Source organism: Pelobates fuscus, chromosome 2 (genome assembly GCF_036172605.1).
Source record: "Pelobates fuscus isolate aPelFus1 chromosome 2, aPelFus1.pri, whole genome shotgun sequence".
In the NCBI taxonomy this organism is placed as follows: Eukaryota; Metazoa; Chordata; class Amphibia; order Anura; family Pelobatidae; genus Pelobates; species Pelobates fuscus.
In genome coordinates, this window is record NC_086318.1 from 14,188,377 (window position 1) to 14,207,911 (window position 19,535).

The 19,535-nt window shown below is 40.4% G+C and overlaps 1 protein-coding gene across 2 annotated transcripts in view; it reads right to left on the reverse strand.

Annotated features, from left to right (window-relative positions):
* The window catches only part of OTOF (otoferlin), a 338,353-nt gene that overhangs the window by 69,195 nt on the left and 249,623 nt on the right, over positions 1-19,535 (reverse strand). For both annotated transcript variants that reach the window (XM_063441964.1, XM_063441962.1), the window contains exons 6-14: positions 12,652-12,725; positions 10,396-10,522; positions 9,512-9,566; positions 8,837-8,968; positions 7,934-7,996; positions 7,646-7,730; positions 7,101-7,260; positions 3,913-4,099; positions 86-272 (exon numbers count right to left, since the gene is read on the reverse strand). In XM_063441964.1, coding sequence (XP_063298034.1) covers positions 86-272; positions 3,913-4,099; positions 7,101-7,260; positions 7,646-7,730; positions 7,934-7,996; positions 8,837-8,968; positions 9,512-9,566; positions 10,396-10,522; positions 12,652-12,725 — 1,070 coding nt within the window. The remainder of the gene's footprint in view (positions 1-85; positions 273-3,912; positions 4,100-7,100; positions 7,261-7,645; positions 7,731-7,933; positions 7,997-8,836; positions 8,969-9,511; positions 9,567-10,395; positions 10,523-12,651; positions 12,726-19,535) is intronic.

The following is a 19,535-nucleotide window of genomic DNA, read 5'->3' on the forward strand; positions in this document are numbered from 1 at the left end:
CAGGAAAGCTTGTTCACTGACTAATGAAAATACATTAAAACATAAACCATTATGGTGGAATACGAGTGCATGACTGTGGGCTAACCTTTGTCTCCTTCATTAGAGATTTTACGTAGATCAATAAAATGAGTTCCAATGGCTACATCGTTCACTTTGTCCGAGTCCCGGATTTGTACTTTCATCCTCTTGCATAGTGGTGGGAACATTTCCGTGAAGATAATCTGTTCATTCCACATCGGTTCATAGCTGCTCTTTTGCACCGATGTCTTACCCTATTTTATTAAGGATGGATATGTTAGTCAAACAAAGACCTACGGTATGTCTGTACTGTTCTTGCATATGTGACACGGGTCAGAGGCAGTTTTTAGGGGGAAAATTGAGGTTGCTAAACTAACTCCATACTCAACTCCATGTATTTCATGATTCATATCCATCTATGCTGCCTTAGATTGTTCTTGTACACTGTGAGAAAGCTTCTGTGGCGAAATGCGTTAGAGTTTTTATAAGTGTTTTTAGCTGTATATTGGGTTTATTAAGTTGCCTTAAATAACACTATTTTTTACTGAAATTGGACCTTATTTTACCATTGACGATTTTATCTGGAGGATTCATCCTTTTAATTCCCTGGTGGGGGAGATACCACCTATGCTGTCTGGGATTGAGCAACACCTGGGTCGCTCTCCCTATGTGAGTATACCTCCTTTTATTATTTTCTCTTTATATATATAACAGAGAGCACTATATTGTCAGGATTATAGTTGATCCAGCACGCAGAATAGTATCACACCTAAAGACTAAGGATAACGTCTTACCGGACCTTGGAATGGCCGGTATTAATGTACCAGAAATTAGTCAGAATACTTGCTGAGGTCAGGGACACAGAATGAGACACAATGATGGGGAAAGCCAAAAGTCAAGGATACCAGAAATCAGGGAAGTCAAAATAAAGCCACAGTCAAATACCAGAAAAACACGATCAGGAACACACTCTCGGATAACCAGCTAGTGGAAACCATGACAGGGCACTGACCAAAAGGTAATTTGGGTTTAAATGACTTGAGGCTGTAATTGGCTGTCTCTGGCCTCTGTGCCCAAAATGTGCGTGCGCATCTATGACGTGACATCGCAGCACTTTGGCGCCATCTTTGATGTGTGCGAAGGTAAGTTTCCTATTAAAACCCGAACCGCATAGGCCGGCGTCTCTAGGAACGTCGTACTTGCTGGGGACTGGAACAGAAGGAGATCGGGCAGCGGTTTGCCACGACCAAGGTAAGTATAAAACATCTCTGTGTCAGGTTACCTTATGTATCAGGCTGGCATCTCATTGCAGGGTACTGGGGACACTCCTACAAACTTTCAGCTTGTCCCTAGCGATTCTCACGCCAGCCGCGATAAACCCGCCTCCTTTTATGACGTGGCTAATGAGCGCTGACGTCATGACGCTAAGAATGCCCGCCAAGGTGTTCGAACAAGAACATTTTGGCGATGTGGGTACCTACCTAAGTGAACACAGTATTTAAAGAGAAACCAGGGAGAGACTCATTGCCCTGTTGTGGTTCTTGTTTAACCCAAGAGCGCGTATTCTGTATTGGTATTCTTGTATTCTCACTTTGGCTTCGTTTGACTATTCCTCCTCCTGTGTTCCTTTGCCTTTGGCTATTGCATTATCGTTGATCCTGATTTCTGGTACCCATGACATCGGCTCGCTATTTGACTATTCTTTGTGTGTGTAGTGTTAGTCCGGCCATCCTCGGGTCCGGTGTACATTACTTGTATTTGCATTCTGTGTGTAGGATCCCCGAACGTTCCTGACACTCTGCACATAAAGAGAGCGGCCACGCCGGCAGAAGAGCGGGGAGCCGTGACATATATCCTGTTTTATTTTAATTTCTATACGGGAGAATTTCATGCTGCAATTGAAGATAAATACACCCACTCCTGACACCAAAGCGACCCATTGACCTGGGACATTCACCCTAAAAGGACCAGAAGCACCCATATATCCAGAGCCGGGGATCATACCGTCCAGGCGTATACATCTGGAGCTGATCATAAGCTCCAGAAAATTGTGAGTGTTTTTCCTTTATTCTTATATTCACCAGTCTGAAGAAATATGACACTATATTCAATCTCTTTTTTTTTTTTTTTTAAGATATACCACACAACACCTATATGGACCTGTGTGCACCCTGAAGGAGCTGCTTCCCTACACCCCTTTCCAGTATCACCTATTCTGCGGCCAGTAAGAAGAGACTCGGGTTTGGGAATTTTATAAAACATTTATAAAACAAGTGCCAGAAATCTTTCCTCTCATTTATTCTAATTTTGTTCTTGGTCTATGTCTATACAAAGATTACCTAATGGTATCTGTTGTATGATTCTATCCCTGTCTGCTATCTGGCTGCCTAGGCACACCAAGTAGCTTCCTTAATAGGCAGTTTATATTTCAGGAACAAGTTATAGCAACATTTTGGCTCATAGCCTAAGGCTTGACAAAGGCTATACTAAGAGCCCAAAAATTGCTGTAACTTGTACATGAAGTAAAGACTGCCTATTTAGGAAGCTACTTGGTGTGCATACGCTTTTTTGTATGCCTATGCAGTTTTGGGATTCTCATTACCTTCCTGGACACAGTAGTGGGGACCCTTTTCTCCTTATGTGTGCATTCTTCTTCTATGCTAGAGCTATGCGGTCTGGCTGCCCACACTTTTATCAATCAAACGACTGTACAACTCTGCTTTTTCACAATAGCACATCGGCAGTGCAATCAGTTATTTTAACCACTAAGTGGCGCTCTTGAATCAAAACTATATTGCAGAACAGCTCGATAGAATCCTGAAGTCTAATGATGGGCGGCAGTATTTTATATTTTTCTGTCAATCTTTCTTTTATTATGGCATTTGACTCACGTTTTACAGAATAGAAAAAAAGAGTTAAAACAGATGGACGTAAGACAAATGTATCAACGTATAACAGAGGAAGCTCCTAAGCGAGGCTGCCACATTGTTATAATAGTAATGGGCGGTAGTAATGTGCATGCTATTTAAACTGTAGTGCTTTTACTATAAATAACTCAAATTCTGCCACTACATGAATGAGAAAGACTGGCCATATCACCAAGTGTCTCACTTTTTCTATTGCACACAAGAAGCAATTTTGAGTTAAATGATTAACAGAGAGGATCACATTTTCAAATAGGAAATACACACATATATTCAAAGTTCTAAATAATCATGGATGTCCAAGGTCTTCAGAGATCATTAAGCTATTTGAATATTCTAAAAAATTATTTCTGCCTCTTGGTACTCTCTTAGAAATATTAACCAAAACATAATTTAGCAAAAGACAAATGTTTCATTCTATCACTGCATTTCTAGGTTCTAGTGGACAATCCAAGGGACATATTCATCTGCAGTGTTGAAGATCGAGCATTTGTGTGATATTGTCAACTATCAATCCATACTATGCATAAAGTTGAGTGGCACATATTTCCATCGATAGTACCTCCAGACCAGGGTGGACCATTCTCAATATGTCAATAATTATGAGACAAGTCTGACCGGGCACATGTAGATGGTGTCTAGGCAGATTCTATTGGAAAACCCACAGGAGTCTTTATCAAGGCCTCAATTTATTATTTGTGTATAAGCTTTTTAAATGATAAGACTCAGAAAAAATTAAATTAAATGTTTTATCTACACAAATTTCCTATATACTTTGATGTTGACTTCTGTAGATAAATCAATTGGAAAAGTTTTTCTAACAGATTGTGGTCATCTAAACAGCTTATACCAAAGAATGAAATCAAAGTCATCCAGCCTTCACTGTTCTACAATATGCAATCTGCTTGATAATGTTGAGTTCACAATGTGAAGTGGTCAGTGTATGTGTATGACAGCTGAAGGTTTATACCTTTTGGCCTGCAAAGTAAACTTGTACATATGGATCCACCAGGTCCTTGTTCTCCCCGATGAGCGCTTTCTTCACGTTAGCCATGATGCTTGTGTTCATTCTAGGCAAACCTTCAGCTCGGAAAATCTTGACATAAAATCGAGCCCACTGTCGTTCAGGTGGAACCCCATCAGGAAGGAGCAAGTTCCTGCAGGGATTTGGGTATATTGATGACATTGAAATATTTAAAACCCAAATATATTCTCCTGACTTCTTGACTAACATTTTACTGATTACCAATGAATTATGTGCTGGGAGGTTCAGTAATATTTAGCAATATTTTAAAGAACCAAAAATATAAAATAAAGAATATTTTATCATAAGAAATGAAATTAACAAAAACATGCACAACCTTAACAGTCATCACATTCTCAGGACTGATATTATTTAAAATTCTTCCCCATTTTTTATGAATTTGAATTTTTTTATTTTTTTTTTTAAATATGGGTAGACAATGGTTCCTTTATTAATTTGATTTTAAAATTTTCCAACGTTAGTGGTTGTCTGTCTGTTTTAGATACTGGATGTTAACGCCCGAGGCATACTCTGGATGTATGCGGTTGTTAAAGCCTATATGCTATAGCCGTAGTATTTGTCCTATGTATCAATCTGCTCTAGACCTTGTTATTTCTGGTATATGCTATATATCTTTGTACTCACTGACAAATTTATTAAACAATCCTCTTCCAAGTTGTCACGTTTGATGTGATAGTTCACAGTTCCCTGCTCGAAGTTTTGGTGAAATATATCAAAGGCACCTGTATTCTCCTGAGCAGCAGGCAAATTAATCATTAAGTAATCTTGTCTACAATGGCCATTTCGAAATTAGTTTGCTCTCTATGTCTGGCCGTTTCTTTAATGCCAGGCTCTTTGAAATCGCAGGAGTGTCACCAAGTTAGCCATCTGTGAAAGGAATGCATTAACCAACGTGGAGAGAGATCTGGAGGAGGGATGTTCACTTGGCATTGCCATAGATTTGATGATGTGTAGTGAAATGATTTATCCTGTGTGCACAATATATAAATGATTGACTGCTACTATCACTTTAGAACAGATTATTTTATATATATATCATGACAGTATAGCTCTCCAAAACTTGTGGAAATACATATCCCAAGGTGCTGTGCCAAAAGGTAAGTTAGAAGATAACAGTAAGTGTGTAAGCTACGGTCCCTATGTGATTCAAGGGAGACCTTTTGACACCCATATAATGAAAATATCCTCCTCGGATCCCCAAATTCCCCGTTCACTACACATACCCTTTAGAAGCGAGTCTAACATTCTGCTTTTCATAAAATTCAGTGGAATCTAATTGCTTTTCTTTACATTTCCACAGAAAGCAGAGCTGTTATTCTGAGCTCTCAATATGTTTCATCAGCTCTTCATTGTGCAGTGTATTTCAATATTGTGACATTTTATTTTCTAATGAACGTTCTGCATGTTTTACTGAGACGTCACCTTTCCAAATGGCACCTGGGGCTTTACTTACTTACTTGTGGCTTACGGGTAATGAGACCCCACATGGATCAGTGAGAGATAGACTTTCTATCCGGGTACGTGGCAGAATGAACCATTCCCACTATAACCATACTAACACCACTCATTAAATATTGAGACAACTGAATGATTGCTCTCCATATATATACACACACACAACACAGCACGGGGTACATTTTATACCACATTCCTGTTTTCATCACCTGCCTGATATGTGAGGGGCAATGGTACAACCTGGGGGGGGCTGGGAGGGGCTTGTCCAACCTAGGTGACAGGTGGAAGGGAGATGCACAGAAAATCTGTATGTATATCTTTTTTGTGTATGAATGTTTGTGTATCTATATCAGTGTTTGTCTATTAATGTGTGTTTGTTTGTGTATCTATATCAGTGTTTGTCTATTAATATGTGTTTGTTTGTGTATCTATGTCAGTGTTTGTCTATTAATATGTGTTTGTTTGTGTATCTATATCAGTGTTTGTCGATTAATGTGTGTTTGTTTGTGTATCTATATCAGTGTTTGTCGATTAATGTGTGTGTGTTTGTGTATCTATATCAGTGTTTGTCTATTAATATGTGTGTGTTTGTGTATCTATATCAGTGTTTGTCTATTAATGTGTGTGTTTGTGTATCTATATCAGTGTTTGTCTATTAATGTGTGTTTGTTTGTGTATCTATATCAGTGTTTGTCTATTAATGTGTGTTTGTGAGTATATATGCATGCTGTGTATAAATGTGTGTGCATATATATATATCAGTGTGTGTATATGAATGTATATGTAAATCAGTGTGTGTATAACTGCATTTATGTAATTATAATGTGTATATGGATGTTTGTGTGTATGAATGTGTTTGTATATATGTTGAAAATGTGAATATGTGCAATTTCTATAATAAAAGGCTGGGGGGTGCCAACATACATTTTAGCCTCAGGTAAAGTAATTAAGTAACCCATGTGTACTTCTGGTGAGGGTTGTAAGGGCAAATGTAATATTTAAAAGGAAAAGGCTTAGAAATGACATTAAACACACTGAATACAACTCTCAAATCTTACATTTTATTTACACATTGGACTTGTGCTGTTCAGGTCTAGAATTGTGCTATTCCAATCCCAAACTTGTTAATTTACCTTTCTGAATGATTCTCTGGCAATTATGTATCTATTACTCATTGAGTAAGGAAAATCCTTACAGCTACTCTATGAATGTTTAAAATACTTACTGTATTCATTTCTACCATACTTGGTGGGAGGTGATTCCATGCATCCAACACTCTTTACATATAGCGTAGTTCTGTGACTATTATACACAGGAATTCCTGGCTAAATATAATGACACCTCTGCTGTAAGATCAGTCCATGCAGCCACCACCCTTTTTTTGTACTATATATTCCATACCTGTTTACATTCCCTCACTATACCACCTCTGCTGGAAAGTTGTTCCATGTAACCACCACTTTCTTTGTACTGTATAGCCCATACATATATACATTTCCTCACTATACCACCTCTGCTGGAAAGTAATTCCATGTAACCACCACCCTTTCTTTGTACTGTATATCCCATGTTTTCATTCCCTCACCACCTCTGCTGGCAGTTTACTCTGTGTGTGTGTGTGTGTGTGTGTGTGTACAATAACATCACTCAGAGCTTACCCTTCAATGTCATCCTCATCTGTCTCATTGGCTTTATGTGGGGTCTTTATATTATCCCCCTTTCCAACTACCGCAACGTCGCACTTGAGATAACCTTTGACCCCAGCTGTGATGTCATCTGGGTCTGAGAGAATCGCCCATTTGTGATAAAATTGATGCTCTGTGTAAATAATTAAAAAGCAAATCATTTTTCCCCTTCACGTGGCGTTATAAAAGATGCACATTTGTATCTGTAAATCCCAAGTGTCAGCATTGTCACATAATACAGACGCTTTGCTTATAATGTACAGTGTTCATGTATTGGTTTGTCACTCTGTATGTATCCAAATATCCGTATTAAAATAATAAATACATGCTTTTTCCCACAAAGAATTAATGAAAGTATATTGGTGATTTAGACTCATAATTGCTATGTTTGCTATTGTTACGTGTGAGATAGACATCTGGTGTTTCAAATAAACATTTGGCTTTATCTCTTGGCTACCACACAGTATGAATGGGTTAAAAAGGAATACATTTGGAGTGATTAATAAGTTTTTTGTCACCTGGCTGAGTGTAGACAGTTCCAACATCAAGTTTAAAGGATCCGACCAACGTTCCGCTTCGCAGTAGGTTCTTAGAATGAATGACCTGCGTATTACACCAGGTTGATAATTAGCTACAAAATCTCCTGAGACATTTAATGATGAAGTTCTTGCAGTGCATGATGGGTGATGAGCACATGTACTATGAATATAACCTTATTGAGGTAAATTACGTGAAGGGCTATTCGTATCGTATCACACCATGTAGCATTCGTACCAAGACCATAGACACAGCAAACAAATACTTACGGACAGTTTGATTATTTTGTCGAACATTACATCTGGAGGGACATGAAAGTCAAACACAAAGTACTGGAAGAAAGAAAAAAACATATAGATTACTTTCAATCAATATTATTGGATATTTTATATGTCAGTTCATGGTTTAAATATTATTTTTAGCTGAAGAGATAACTCCAGCAGTATTATGTCCGACGGTTTGATTCTTGACACGGTCAGCCATCATTCTGATAAAGGTTGATAAAATGAGTAACATAAAGTTGGGTAATTATAACTTGTAGATCATTGTCCTAATTTGGGAACTAGTGACAATATGAAACCTTTCAGAAATGTACATTTCACGCGGTCTTTTCGGAGAACATTTTAAAAACCCAAATTTTAATTTATCAGAGAAGAGTCTAGAAAATCACCTCCTTTTGGGACAGTTCTTTTAGGAAAATAAATATTTAAAAATTCTTCTGTGGTTCTTTTAAAGGTTTATAGACCTAGGTTTTGATGGACAGCCCTGCATATATTGAAAAAATATTTTGAAAAGGTTTACAGACTCCCCCCCCCCATATATAATTACGATCATGGGGAGAAGGAAGTATTTGCTTGGTATCAATTAAATAGACATTATTCTTTTTTACGTCCTGTCAATTTTTTCAGTATAGAAATATGGCCAGGGAAACCAAGACCCTATGGTGCTGTAATTGGTGGTTTTTGGCTGTGCTCTTGCAGAGGGCATCGGTACTGACATGGTTTTTACAGATAGCCTAATGTATGTCTGTAAGCGGTTGGCCTGTGAAGACTAACCATTCCATGAAACCATTTATTTTAGCACATGGGGAAGTGATAATAACAGAATCAAAGCCCAGGTTCCAAGTAAAGAGTTCCATATTTCTAGTGATGAGAATATGACGGCGGACTCACCTCGTTGTAATAAGGGCAGTTGGTTGATTCTTTCATTGATGTGTACTTCTTCTCATCTCCAACGTCCACACAAACTACTGGGTCCATATTTAATCCTACAAGCTGCCGTGCCTCGATCACTGTGATGCTAACCTTTAAACATAAATGGAGAGAGATCTCATCACACCAAAAGCCTACAGAGACACCTACTGGGAGTAGGTAGGTGAGTGGCAACCTTCAGCCTCCTAATAAACTCCATGTCCAATGAATTTGCCAGGCTGAAGGCTGGGGGGATAGGGGAGGGGGGCACATGTTGGGGTTACACAGTTTGGGTCCTGATTATTTAGGCAGGATTTAGAGACAAGCTCCTCCAGTAATGGGGACCACTGATAGGCTTTCCTCTTGGAGTCTTGCCATTACTAGCTGGGTAACTCTCTTTAACAAAATACAATGTAACTAGAATAAATATGGCTACTGGCAGATGTTATAATCACACAGGGAGTTGGCGTTTATTGTTATCATTTTATTTGAATATCAGTGTGATATTTTGACCATGCTTAGGCGGCATGGTACATTGTGTTCAGTGTTACGTGTTTGAAGGATACTAGTCCTTCAATAGCGATAGAGGTACAATGTGCCTTTAGAATAGATGGATAGGACAGAAAGAATACAGTGAGATATGGCCCCTTAACCTACCTGGTAATCCATCGGTCGCCCAGCGCTTGGCTCCATTTTAATATCAGGTTTTGACCTTTGAATAATGATAAGATAAACAATGCTTATATGAAGACTTGTGGCATATCTGTACCCTCACGGTACCCACAACACAGGCATCATACGAGCCACCAATCGCAGACAGCGCCCACAGCACCCACCACTGACAGCGTTCACATAAGATCTTTCCCACAGCACCCATCACAGACAGTGCCAATAGCAGACAATGCTGACATCACCTACCACATGTAGTACCCACACAACCTTCCACAGACAGTGCACACAGCACTCACTGCAGACAGCACCCACAGCACAGGCAGCACCACCACAGGAAGCACCTACAACACGGACAGCATTACAAACAACCAATCACAGACAGCGCCCACAGCACCCACCACAGACAGTACCCACAGCACCTACCACAGACAGCACCCACAGCACCTACCACAGACAGCACCCACAGCACAGACAGCACCCACTGCACCCACCACAGACAGCACCCACTACAGACAGTCCCCACAGCACCTACCACAGAAAGCACCCCCAGCACCTATCCCAGACAGCACCCACAGCACCTACAATAGACAGCACCCACAACACAGGCAGCATCCACTGCACCCACCACATCTACTACAGGCAGTGCCCACAGCACCTACCACAGACAGCACCCACAGCACTTATTTACATCACTCATAACACACACTGCACATATCACCTACCACAGACAGCATCCACTGTGTGTCCACCTAAGGCTTATAGTCTTGGGACAACATCGTATAATAAAGACCGATGTACAGCCTGGGCAAAGCTCTCCCAAAGTAGCAGTGAAGCACAGGCCATTAATCGTTGCTGACACTCATACTCACCTCTTATTAGACACATTGGTTGTGACAGCAGTGACCGAGGCCAGGGATATAGTGTCTGGGTCCAGACCCCCACCCAGGCGGATGGCCTTCCTGTCCAGGTCTTCTGTTTCAAGAACCGCAGGTTCATCTGCAAAGAGATGAAATTAGCCTGCATGTCGGCCATACACTGACCTTCCTGGGCTCCTGTTATTGGCTCTCTCTGTATTAGAATAATAACAGTTGGAGATATAGATGTTCTACAAAAGTAAACTTGTGTTAATTATTTCAGAAACGTTTCTTTACTTCGATAAATATTTTAGGAATTCCGACTGAATAGCTAAGAAAGTATTGTGACATTTACATAAAAAAATAAAAAAGCACTTCTCGCTTTAAACCATCCAGATAAACATAAATGAAGATCCCCGCAGGATATGATGTGTAATTTGAAACTCATAAAAAATTCACAGTAAAGTGACATTTATGGGTATAAATTGAATTTTTGTTCTGCGAACAGTTGAAGCTGCGTTTTTGGAAAACAAATAATTTTTTTTATAGAGATTATCACGAGCTAATTCAGTTCACTAAGCATATAGCGAGAATGACATTCTCTCATTCCTAGTAAAGTTAAAGCATTAAAAGTCTTGAACTGACGTTTCCCCATAATACTCTGTCTCAGTTAATGCATGCATCGAATTGTTCAAATACAAAATCTCGATTGTCCACCTGAGTTTGTCACTATAGATATTGTCGAACAACATTTACTATGATACTCAGCTATTATTAATGAGTTAGTTCCCATGAAATCTAGGAGGAAGAATGGGTACAATGGGCAAATGGGTGCAGGAGGCAAATACAATAATACTGACATAGATTGAGAGCAAGGGGTTTAATTAGCTATAAAAAAAAAAACTACACTTTGTGCGCATAGAGAACCCAAGCAGTAATTCATCCTTGGTCCTTTTCAGATTAACAGTCTATAGCAAGTAATGAGAGAAGAAGAGCAGAGTTTGAGAAACATGAACCAAAAATCCGTAACGGAAGAGCCAAACTCAATCATTTCCCTTGTCAGTTTCACATATTATTCTGGGTTAGTTCCAAAGTCCTTCTATTTTTTGGTAAAATGTAGTTTCAGTTATGACCAGAGGAGGGCGACATGTATAAGCCAGTCACCAGGCGATGGCACATCTCTCCTCAACGTTGGGGTCCAGTTCTCTAAACCCCACACGCTACATGCAGTTTGGCTCTCTGGTTCGGTCAGTCCAGTTTGATTTGATCTAGTGTTAATGTATTGGGATTGTCTTTGCAAGACATGGTTTAGCTACCATAACAGATTACTTTTGTTGGGATATTCATCCTGAATAGTGACTATTGGATGACACATTGTAACTCTGTATACATTGGCAGAATTCTTACAGCATTGCACACTGGGTAATTATTCTTCTGGTACAAGCTAATCATTACACTAAGTAATACCTTAATGCATTTATCAGACTTGATCTGACAGTTTTTTACTAAAGGGAGAATTCAAGGGTAATTTAAAAATATTTATAAAAATAGTCAAATTGGAAAATTTTTTTAGCTCAGCTATTTTCACCTTAAAGGGACACTCTATAACCCAAATATAAAAAATAAAAATTTTATTAGCAGACGTGCCCCTAATTGAAACCTTCCCTGCATTTAATTATGTATTTTTGCATTGATGGTATATCTAAAAACATTTTGTAAAAGCTGCAGTTCTCTTGTCTGCAGCCCTTGCAAGCCCTCCCCTTCTAACCCCGCCCAGACTTTCAGTGGCTGTCCAATCATAGACTCCCCAATGCAGCTCAATGAGAAGTCATTGCAAGGCAGGTGCCCCGGGCAATTACTGCCTCTGGAGTTTAGATCCACTGGGCTAACCAAACCAGGAAGTAACAAACTGATTGTCTGATTGACAGCCAGGGGGGTGTAACATAGTTAAATTATAAACGTTTCTTTATGTAAAACGCAAAAAGAGGACACACTCTTCATACATAAAGCATTTAAGCAATCTAAAGTACTTTTGGACTCCAGAGTGTCTCTTTAAACTTGAAATTCACTTTGAATTCTCCGTTTGGTAAATAACCCTGTGAGGCTTTTTAAAGTGATTTTGGCTGTAAGCCGATTCATAGCATGTGTTTGAGGTGTTGTCACTTTGCAGCTGTTTTGGGTCTGCAGCAGTTCAGAGCTTACAGTAAACTCTATAGAAATGGCATAGAACCAAGAGTCAGAGGCTCCCAAGCACGTGAAGAACCAGCGTACCTTGTCTTTTATTATCGTCCTTCGATGGACGTGTCTTTCCAAGCTTCATTGCAGAAAATACTCCTTTACCGACTCTGCAAAGAAAATGAAAGCTCATAATATTGGGTGATTGGTAAATATGAGAATTAAAAGAAAATGCCTTCAATACTGGAAGGGGAACCATAAATCAGTCTGGTAAACCGGTGGAAATACTCACTGCTGTGTGGGTATCACAAAACACTAGTGAAATTCAAAAAAACAACAGTGACATTGTGAATAGGACAAACTACCCTAAGCATCATATTGTGAAAAAAGAAAGCACATACAATTTATTTCAATGGATTATTTCAACCACAATCTTTTTTTCTTCTTCATATTTTCACGCTGGTTCATTGTAATGTCAGCCGATTACATTGTTACCTTCTAAAAGGACAAGATGTTGATAATAAATATAATGTATTGCGCTGAAAAGAATACAAACAATTGCTTTTATTTTTACGTGGTATTACCTGTCTTCCCAGTAGCGTAATAAAGTGAATAATAGCCCATTATTGGTCGTGTGTTTATTGTGTGGCTCCAACCTTTTATTTTCGATTGCTGTAAGGTTTATTATATACATATATTAACCATTCCCTTGCCAGCCTGATGGCTTTGTATTGTCATCGAATATCTCATATATAGAGGTCCCCCCTAGCCAGCCCCAGCCTGACAGAGTAGAGGGAATTATGGATAAACATTACGGATCCAGACGGGCAAAACTTGGGGTAAGTCACCCCAAAACAACTTACAGCTGTAATTACAGCCAAAGGCTGCATACCCGTGACTCCCCATAATGCCCTCTTAGAGGACTGCGATTCAGAGTTTGGGCGGCTGGCAGACGGTGTTTTTTCGAAGATAGTGAAGTGTTATGTTAAGCTGGGTCATATAATGTTTGATCAATAAAGCTGTTAAAGTGGTAAATAAATTATAAAGCTGTGGCCAAGCACTACCCCACTAGCTCTGTGTCTGCGTACATTTGTTGGTGGTTACAGGTTTCATCTTAATGTTTTATTTTCGTTTGTTAGCTTTTATGCCACAATAAAAAATTCACACTACATAAATCAATATGTAAATATTGTAAGTCGGAACATTACAAACCGAGGGGGTGAATATTTTTTGCTAAGGCTTTGCTTCTTCCATATTTAGTATGGCGGCTAGAAATGGCACGAGCAGGATTTCTTGGATTCTGGAGACAGATCGTGGTATTAAAAGTAAGGAGAGCCCTGCTCCAAGGAGCTTACAATTCACAGCAGGTGGGGCTCTTCGGCTCCTGTTATAATTTCTAGAATTCTATTCATGGATCATGCGGTATGAGAAGTTGTGACACCCCTGCTGTAACGGAAGGCACTCAGAAGATAAAGTGCAAAAAATGTTCTTTAATTGCATTAATTGGCAGGTGAGATAGCTCAGTGGATAGAGTTCCAGCCAGTGGCTACATACCAGGGTCGCAGGGGTCGCGGCTGCGACCGGGCCCGGCCCACCAGGGGGCCCGGACGCCCCTGCGACCCGGTATGTAGCCACTGGGCCAGCCTCTTCTCCTGGGGGGCCCTAGAGCCGGCCACCTCCGGGCCCCCCCGAGGCTGGCCCTGCTGCCACTCGGCTGGCCGGTCCTGCGGGCGCGCGAGGGAGCACTCTCCCCTGAGTGCTTCCTCTTCAGCTCCCTCGCGCACCGCGTAGGGATGCCGGCGCCGGAAGATTACGTCATCTTCCGGCGCCGGTATCAGTACGCGGCGCGCGAGGGAGCTGAAGAGGAAGCACTCAGGGGAGAGTGCTCCCTCGCGCGCCCGCCAGCCTGACTGCCCGCCGGGTGACCGGACCCCCAGGAGCCCAGCAGCACCACTGGACCCCAGGGAATCCCCTCAGCACTCCAAAAGGTAAGGAGGCTGGGGGGATTAAATACAAAAAAACGTTAGTGTGTGTGAGTGTTAGTGTGTGAGTGTTAGTGTGTGAGTGTTAGTGTGTGTTAGTGTGAGTGTGTGTGTGTTAGTGTGTGAGTGTTAGTGTGTGAGTGTTAGTGTGTGAGTGTTAGTGTGTGAGTGTTAGTGTGTGTGTGTGAGTGTTAGTGTGTGTTAGTGTGAGTGTGTGTGTTAGTGTGAGTGTGTGTGTCTGCTAGTGTCAGTGAGTGAGTGTGTGTCTGCTAGTGAGTGTCAGTGATTGTGTTACTGTGTGTGTCTGTTACTGAGTGTGTTTGTGTGTGTGTTAGTGAGTCTGTTTGATGTCTGTTAGTGAGTGTGTGTTTGTCAGTGAGAGTGTATGTTTTGTAAGTGAGTGTGTATGTATGTCTGTCGCTGAGTGTGTCTCTGTCAGTAAATGTGTGTGTCTGTTAGCTAGTGTGTATGCGTCTGTTCGTGAGAGTGTGTGTGTGTGTCTTCAGCACTTACCTTTCTCCAGCGCCGGACTCCCTTGGCGCAGGGGAACCCTCCGCCTCTCAGCTCCGAATGCGCATGCGCGGCAAGAGCCGCGCACGCATTCAAACCGCCCATAGGAAAGCATTACTCAATGCTTTTCTATGGACGTTCAGTGTCTTAGAATCGCGGAAGCGCCTCTAGCGGCTGTCAGTGAGACAGCCACTAGAGGCTGGATTAACCCTCAGTGAAACATAGCAGTTTCTCTGAAACTGCTATGTTTTCAGCTGCAGGGTTAAAACCAGAGGGACCTGACACCCAGACCACTTCATTGAGCTGATGTGATCTGGGTGTCTGTAGTGGTTCTTTTAAGTGTGTGCATCTGTATGCACTGGCGTACATACCGCGGTCGCAGGGTTCGCAGCCCTGCAACCCCTGCGACCAGGTGCCCGCCGCAATGTGTTGCGGCCCCGGTCCGCCAGAGTAAGCGCGGGGGGTTGGGGGGGGGGGGCCCACGGATCAATTTTCGCACCGGGGCCCCATGGGTCATGTGTACGCCACTGGTTCCAGCCAAGCTTAGAAATAGATATGGATCTCTTTTAGTACATTTACATCACAATCAGATAGAAAAGGAACATCCATAAAGCTGTAAGAAAGTTATCAGGTTTTCGGGCTAAAATATATTGTAACACACATAAACAAACAAACAAACAATAATGTACATATAATCTGCAATAATAAATCTAGATTGCCTGTTACTGTGTGAGATGATTTCACTAACTATATAGTACTCACAACTAGATTAAAACAGCTGGAAATAAGAAATCGATGTTTAGGGCCCAGCCAGTGTGTTCTGACAATAAATAGTAAAAATAGAAAACAGGAAAACAGTGTTTTCATTTAAGACCAAACTAGCTGAAATTGAAAATTCTCCCAGTCAGCTATAATAACAGTTTGACTATTTTGGTCTATAATTCACTTTGAATTTACTAATTAAATTCCTGCCAATTCTCCCTTTAGTGCATAACCCTGCAAATCACTAATCTCACGCTGATTGTGAAACCACTATGGGGTTGATTCACTAACAAGTGAACTGTGATTGGTTGAAGCTGATGTGCACAATGTACGCCTAGACAGACGCTCTGGGAAGCAGGTAGAAAACAATCAGATTTGATGTAAGCCTTCCTCACCCACAGCTTAATGAACAAACACCTGATATAAACAGGTTCACAAATCACACAAACACCAGGACCGAGCTCCTGCACCATCTTAGTGGGTCAGAAGAGACAAGTAATATTAATTATGTACCGGCAGCCTCTTATAACGAATGGTTGGGGTAATGGCACAGCCAATTCCAATGCAATAGAGACCAATTGGTTGCAAAGCTCATCTTAGGTATGAAGACTTGGTTGCCAAGTTAATGCAATGGACGTAATTTGGGTCTCACTCAAAGAAGGACAAGGACATCCATAAAGAGCCATGCACAGGTATAAAGAGCCATATACAGGTATTAATAGCCATATACAGGTATTAATAGCCATACATAGGTATAAAGAGCCATATACAGGTATAAAAAGCCATACATAGGTATAAAGAGCCATATATAGGTATAACGAGCCATATACAGGTATAAAGAGCCATATACAGGTATAAAGAGCCATACATAGGTATAACGAGCCATATACAGGTATAAAAAGCCATACATAGGTATAACGAGCCATATACAGGTATAAAGAGCCATATACAGGTATAAAGAGCCATATATAGGTATAAAGAGCCATACATAGGTATAAAGAGCCATATATAGGTATAAAGAGCCATATACAGGTATAAAGAGCCATATACAGGTATAAAGAGCCATACATAGGTATAAAGAGCCATATACAGGTATAAAAAGCCATACATAGTTATAAAGAGCCATATACAGGTATAAAGAGCCATATACAGGTATAAAAAGCCATGCATAGGTATAACGAGCCATATACAGGTATAAAGAGCCATATACAGGTATAAAAAGCCATATACAGGTATAAAGAGCCATATACAGGTATAAAGAGCCATATACAGGTATAAAGAGCCATATACAGGTATAAAGAGCCATATACAGGTATAAAAAGCCATACATAGGTATAACGAGCCATATACAGGTATAAAAAGCCATACATAGGTATAAAGAGCCATATATAGGTATAACGAGCCATATACAGGTATAAAGAGCCATATACAGGTATAACGAGCCATATACAGGTATAAAAAGCCATACATAGGTATAACGAGCCATATACAGGTATAAAGAGCCATATACAGGTATAAAGAGCCATATATAGGTATAAAGAGCCATACATAGGTATAAAGAGCCATACATAGGTATAAAGAGCCATACATAGGTATAAAAAGCCATATACAGGTATAAAGAGCCATATACAGGTATAAAGCGCCATATACAGGTATAAAGAGCCATATACAGGTATAAAGAGCCATATACAGGTATAAAGAGCCATATACAGGTATAAAGAGCCATATACAGGTATAAAGAGCCATACATAGGTATAAAGAGCCATATATAGGTATAACGAGCCATATACAGGTATAAAGAGCCATATACAGGTATAAAGAGCCATATACAGGTATAAAGCGCCATATACAGGTATAAAGAGCCATATACAGGTATAAAGAGCCATATACAGGTATAAAGAGCCATATATAGGTATAAAGAGCCATATACAGGTATAAAGAGCCATATACAGGTATAAAGAGCCATATACAGGTATAAAGAGCCATATACAGGTATAAAGAGCCATATATAGGTATAAAGAGCCATATACAGGTATAAAGAGCCATATACAGGTATAAAGAGCCATACATAGGTATAAAGCGCCATATACAGGTATAAAGAGCCATATACAGGTATAAAGAGCCATATACAGGTATAAAGAGCCATACATAGGTATAAAGAGCCATACATAGGTATAAAGAGCCATATACAGGTATAAAGAGCCATATACAGGTATAAAGAGCCATACATAGGTATAACGAGCCATATACAGGTATAAAAAGCCATACATAGGTATAAAGAGCCATATACAGGTATAAAGAGCCATATACAGGTATAAAGAGCCATATACAGGTATAAAGAGCCATATACAGGTATAAAAAGCCATACATAGGTTCACTTCATGATTTTTTTAAATAAATAAAATGTGGCTATATTTGTGCATGTTGACTGTACAGGTGCTCTCATTGAAAACCACGTGAAACCCTGTACAGTCACTGCAGATCCATATTCTCCATCAGTTTAGAGTCAGTGCTTGGGGATCCCAATAATGTGATTACAGCAAGGGATGTATAAACCAATCTGTGTGTTTTTAGGATTCCTATGAATGCTGTTTACCCAAGGACGTCATAATACAAGTAGAATTATGTTTGTTACACATTTAAACCAACATTTACATGGAAAGAAATTCTCCTTCCCTTATATTTCTCTATCCTCATGTCATTTGTTGTATCTATAAGAATCCTCTCCCCCTAGATCTAACTCATTTCCAGGATCACATTTTAGAGAGACCATGCCGTCTTAAATTCCGTCCCCTATCCCTCATGCTTCTTCTTGCATACCGTATGACTGTTCACGAGATTTTAATGAGCCCGTCCGAGTTCATTCACTAAAACCAGAATGATCAAACTCGGTATAAATGCATCGGTTTCTTTAATAGCCTAATGGCACCTGACCTGCTAAGTGCACAGACTAAGTGTTGGCTGTTGAGGAGGAATATAAAACGCGGAGATTAATTGTCATGATGTCTAGATGGGAGATTCTACGAGGGGTCCGGTGAGACGTCAATAAGTGTTATGTCGGCAGAATTGGATCAGCAACTAATGATCCCTGGCTAATGAGCTATCATCACTGAGATGCCACCAAGCTCTTAAAAAGAGATTGACCTGGAGTGTGACAGAATTAACACCCCTGGAGGCCAGAATCGAGCCGGCTGCCGGGTAAACTGCCATTAATGTGCTTTCATGTCAGTAATATCAGTATTATTCACTAAAGTGAGAATTCAAAGTGAATTCAAAAGAAAAAATTTCACATTTCAGGCCACAGTAGCCAAACTGGAAGTATGTCTGACTTTTGCAATTCAGGGATTTGGGGCTTAAAAGGCCAATAAAGTTACCCAGACTGCCCATCTCAATGTTCACTGGTCCTGTCATTTTAACTCTTCAAGGTAAAATATTGCTGTTTTACAAAAAAGGCAGTGTTTACCTTGAAGGGTTATAAAGGCCTCTAGTGGCTGTAATACTGACAGCCACTAGGGGCACTTCCGCAGCTCCGATCGAGTAAAAGTCAGTCATGTGACCCAGAACTCATAGGAAACATTGGATTCCGTGCCCTCCTATGAGAGGCATTGGATGCTCACACAGCACTCGCTCTCCTACTACAAGCAGCATTGGATTGGACTATCACCGAGAGGGGCCCTGCCTCTTTCATAACGTATCGGGGGAGGGAAGAGAAGGAAGGAATCCCTG